Raw genomic sequence first — 4,882 nt, 5'->3', positions numbered from 1 at the left:
TATCAGAACCCACTCCCTCTCAATTAGTGTCACGAACTCAGAACGTGCGTGCCACCTAATGTCCACGTGCTCCCATCACAAAGTCCTTGGTCCACTTTGCTTTGACTCTAACTCTCTTTCCCCTTCGCAGCACTCTATCTCCTTCGTCCCTGGTTATGTTCTTCCCTTCTTCATCTTGCTTCTCTCTGGTTCCCTCCCCACTCGCCTCTGGTCGGAGGTTCGTATCATACTCATACATTGACCTGACATTTTAGAGAAGGTGTCAGGGCAATGTATAATATAGGATTGAGTTTGCTCGAAGAAGCTTCTACAAATAAAATAATATAATCAACAAACATACGGTGAGAAATAAAGGGGCATTTCTTACCAACTTTAATATAGGACACAAGTTCTTCTTTTGCACTTCATCCATGATTAAGTGGGATAATTTTTTCACGCAGAGAACAAAAAGATAAGAAGATAAGGGGTCTCCTTATCTTATACTTTTTTGGGGTTTGAAACCAGAAGTTTTAGCCCCAATCATAAGAGATCTCCTTGTTAGTATTTTGAATTCAAAGGTTGAAGGGTTTTGCGTAAAAAAAATAATATTTTTATTTATTTTGTATAAAATTATTTATTTTATTCTTAATTTTTTAATTTGAAATTAGTTATAAACAATTTTTACTTTTTCTTTTGAGTTATTATTTTAAGTTCTACTTAAATTAATTATGGGTTTATGTTTGTTATGTTACATGATGTAACATAATTTTTCTACACACACAATTTTATGTGAGTCTCACCCCTTGATTTTTCTTTCTCATTTCTTCTCTCTCCTCTCTCTTCTTAAATGTGTGGGTAGGTTTGTTATGTTACATGATGTAACATAACAAACATAAAACCCATTAATTATACATAATTACGCCATCATAAATCTAAAAGAATAGAGAAAAATATTTGTCATTTTAAATGACATAATTTGTGTTATTTTTTTATTTTATTTTTATAACAATTTGTGTAATTTCACTCTCACAAAGAGGTAGAACTCACATTTTTATTCTTTTTTGTCTACTTTCTCCTCTTTTTTATTTATCTTTTTTTTTCACTTAAAATAATATAACTTTACATGATTTAAATGATAGAACATCTTTCCAAAAGAATAACTAGTGTCCTTTTATTTGAGATTTATTAATGTGATGTTCTTGGGGGTGCGGAAGCATGGCAGGGGGACCGCTTAGCTTGGAGTCATTGGCTTTTACTTTATTTAGTGGACAAGACATATGATATGCCGCATTTGTTTTATTATTCACTATCTATTAAACACCATTTGCTCAGAATAAGGAACCATCAACATGAGGACCGCATAGAAAATGATGACAAAAGTGTGTACGGTTACAGAGATGTAAAATTGTGTTATTTTTTAATATTTCATAAAAGCGAGACAATAAGATCTTTTCAATCCGAGGCTCAAGATCTAAGTTACAAGAAGCAAAGGCACACGGAGAGAAAGAGAAGGAGGGAGAACTCGACTAGTCAAGTACACCATCATCCATGACTTACCATTGCAACCGGCAAAATAAGCATCCTATCCCCACTCCAATCCTTTTCTTCAAGATTATTCTTAGAACAAGTCTTCAAGATGCAAAGCTTGTAAACATTCCTTCCTTCATTTTTTTTTTTTTTTTTTTGGGATTTTTATTGTTAGGTACATTTGAATATCTTTGTTATGCTTATGGATTTAACTGTGCATGCTAAGAGAAAGTTTTTTTTGCAGAAACTCCCAAACAATTTCACTAAGAAATATGGTGGTGATATGCCAAACCCAATGTTTCTCAAGCCTCCAGATGGCACTGAATGGGAAGTATTTTGGAGTAAAAAAGATGGTGATATTTGGCTTCAAAAGGGTTGGAAAGAATTTGCTACGTATTACTCACTAGATCATGGTCATATGGTGTTGTTTGAATACAAGCACACTTCTCATTTTGATGTACGCATATGTGACAAGAGTACACTTGAAATAGATTATCCTTTCCATGGCTCTCAAGATGCACAGGACAACCTTGACCAGATTAGTGATGATGACTCAGTTAAAATTTCGGATGAGCTACCACCATGCCATAAGAATAGACAGAAATCACCAATGTCTTCTCCTCAACCATGTAAGAAATTGAGAACTTGCACAAGTGGAGATGTTGAAAGAAGCTCTAGTTTGCAAAACTTGCCTCAGGGTGTCCAAATTGAAGGTACAAAATTGGAGAAGTCTAAATTTGTATCTGTAAAGAAAGAACCGGATGCTATGTATTTCATGATCAAATTTTCCTTTTTCCATTTCATGGATCCAGTTGAGTTTATATATGAGGTCAAATTTTTATAACATACCTCATGTTGTTCAATTTTTCAGAGGATATAGGTGGTACCACTGAATTTCTAAGAGTAAAGCAGTTCACTTCTAAAATTACTGAAGCTATAAACAAAGCCAAAACTTTCAGATCTAAAAGACCCTCTTTCACGATTGTCATGAAGCCTTCCTATGTTGATGGACAATTCTTGGTGAGCTTTTGATTAGCTTCATTTTTATCCATTAAGATAGTTTCCTATCTTTTGTTTGAAGAAGAAATATAACATTTTAGTTAGATTTTCTAACTTGAAAAAAAAAAAAAGATGCAGCATGTCCCATTACAATTTGCTGATATATATTTGAAGAAAAAGGAAAGGAATATCCTCCTTCAAGTCTTGGATGGGAGAACTTGGACTTGTAAATATAGATTCCCCAAAATTATTGGTAGATGGAAGAAATTTGTATCTGATAATGATTTGAAAGTGGGAGATGTTTGTCTTTTTGAGAGGACCAGGATCCGAGACCTTTCTTTGAAAGTACAAATCTTTCCACTTGCAGAAGAATCAAATTCCCCTTCAGTTCAAGGTAATACAAGTTGGTCTTTCTTTCAAAGTATTATTCTGTTTGATCTGCATAGTAATGGCTGTAATTTTCTTCCTTAAAAATTGTTCAAGGAGATGGGATGTGAAGGGTTTACATGACTGTAAAAATGGCTGTAATTCATGTGAAGGGTTTACAGCCATTAATTCATGGATAAAAATTGTTCAGCCTATAACATTTTCTTCCTTAACATGACCAGTTGGTAATTCATGTCTTCGTACTCCCTATAAAAATGCAAATGTAATATTTCAACATTGTGCTGAGTGCATCCTTAAACTAAGTGGTTCTGTGCCATGCCATAGATGGGATGACAACTAAATGATCTTCATTGCTGACAGGAGCTCTGAAAGAAGCTAGTGAATTCGCCTCAGAAAATCCCTTTTTCGAAGTTAAAATAAAGACGGATGATAAATTTAGACCGGTGAGGCTAAGTTAAACAGCAAATTAAATACATATATTTATGTATGAAAATTTTACGGTAGACCCTTTCATGTTTGATTTCACATGACCATGTGAAGGGTTATGGACATTTGATAGATAAATGAAAGGGGATAAGAGACCAAAGAGAAAAAATATTGGAATATTGGTGGGAAAAAATTAAGGTTTGATTTATTTATCAAATTTTAAGAACCCTTCACATGATCACATAATGTGAAATCACACATGAGAGATACAGTCTCTTTATACAATGCAAGCAGCAAAAATGTAGTTATTTTTATACTGTCATTAACTGTTGGGCTTTGATCTCATAACTTGATGCAGATTGTACCACTTGTCTTCGTGAGAGACTACTTCAATAACATGATGCAGATTGTGATGTTACAGTTTGGAAAGAAATTGTGGCCTGTAAATTTAGTGAGTTATGCATCTGCAAATAGAAATGGTGCTCGATGGAAGTTGTCTAATGGTTGGTTGCAATTTGCTCGAGAAAGTAAATTGGTAGATGGAGATTATTGTGTGTTTGAACTCATCAACAGAGAAAATGCAGTACTTAATGTTCATATTTTTTGAGGCCACGGTTAGGCAAATCTAATTGGAGCTATTGGTACCATAACTCTCTGACAATGTATCACTCCCCTTGAATGCTTTTGGTAAAATTGACATTGTATTCTATTGTAGTAATTAATCCTTATGAGGCGTAGTTATTAATATTACGACAAGAAGTGCTATTTTCGTATGAATTTAAAAATGAATGGTTTGCATTTAATTTTTTAATTTTTTTTTACATTTGTTTAGTTAAAATTTTTATCAGTGGGTGGGTTTTAAGCTAACATTTGTGGCGTGTGGGTTTGATGAATTGAAGAGAAATATGGTTAGTTGATGTTGAGCCAGAGAGAAAGAGAGGTATGTTGGGTTGGAGACTTCGAATGAAAAGTGTCAAGTGGGCTACTTTCGGTCTTTGAACTTTGGTTTAAGCTTTTCCTAAAATAAAAATATAGCATCCCATTAACTGATATCATTTGCTGGAAATGCATGTAATTGGGATAAGGGAAGTTGGGTTTATAACATTTTTAAACAAATAAGAAACTGACCTAATTTACACTTATTTTCAAAGACTCAAGAGTTTGCAATACAGTACTTAGCTAATTATGGTCGTCGTACGGTATAATGCTATAAAGTATTTTATGTATTGAATTGATATTTCAAAATTTAAATTAAAATAGAAATATAAATTGAGAGAAAAGTATTTAAGAAAAAAGTTATAGTTATAGAAAAGTATGTATAATTGATTTAAGGAGAATTTCAAAAATTTAAAAATACGTAGATTATATATAAATTTATTTAAGGAAATCTTTAATTTAAAATAAAAAATATAAAAAACATGTCATTCTTCAAAAAATTATTAAGATATTTAATCACCTTTAAAGAATAAATTTAATATATAGGGTTGGATTCACCGGTATAATTTGAGTATCTATAATAGTATTTTATCAAATTTACATATTTTAAAATCACTTTAACTGGGTT

General features: G+C 32.5%; 1 protein-coding gene across 1 annotated transcript; it reads left to right on the top strand.

Annotated features, from left to right (window-relative positions):
- Positions 1-1,708: 1,708 nt before the first annotated feature.
- LOC133291248 (B3 domain-containing transcription factor VRN1-like) lies at positions 1,709-4,226 on the top strand (the record flags this gene model as incomplete). The annotated part of the gene is made up of 4 exons (XM_061489472.1): positions 1,709-2,219; positions 2,378-2,526; positions 3,677-3,901; positions 4,167-4,226. Coding segments are annotated over exons 1-4 (945 nt in total), but the record flags the coding sequence as incomplete, so codon positions are not given.
- Positions 4,227-4,882: the final 656 nt, after the last annotated feature.

This window comes from Gastrolobium bilobum, unplaced genomic scaffold (genome assembly GCF_033153095.1).
Source record: "Gastrolobium bilobum isolate Gb01-03AN ecotype WA unplaced genomic scaffold, APGP_CSIRO_Gbil_v1 utg4939, whole genome shotgun sequence".
Classification (NCBI taxonomy): Eukaryota; Viridiplantae; Streptophyta; class Magnoliopsida; order Fabales; family Fabaceae; genus Gastrolobium; species Gastrolobium bilobum.
The sequence above is the reverse complement of the archived record's forward strand: the minus strand, read 5'-3'. Positions and strand labels throughout refer to the sequence as shown.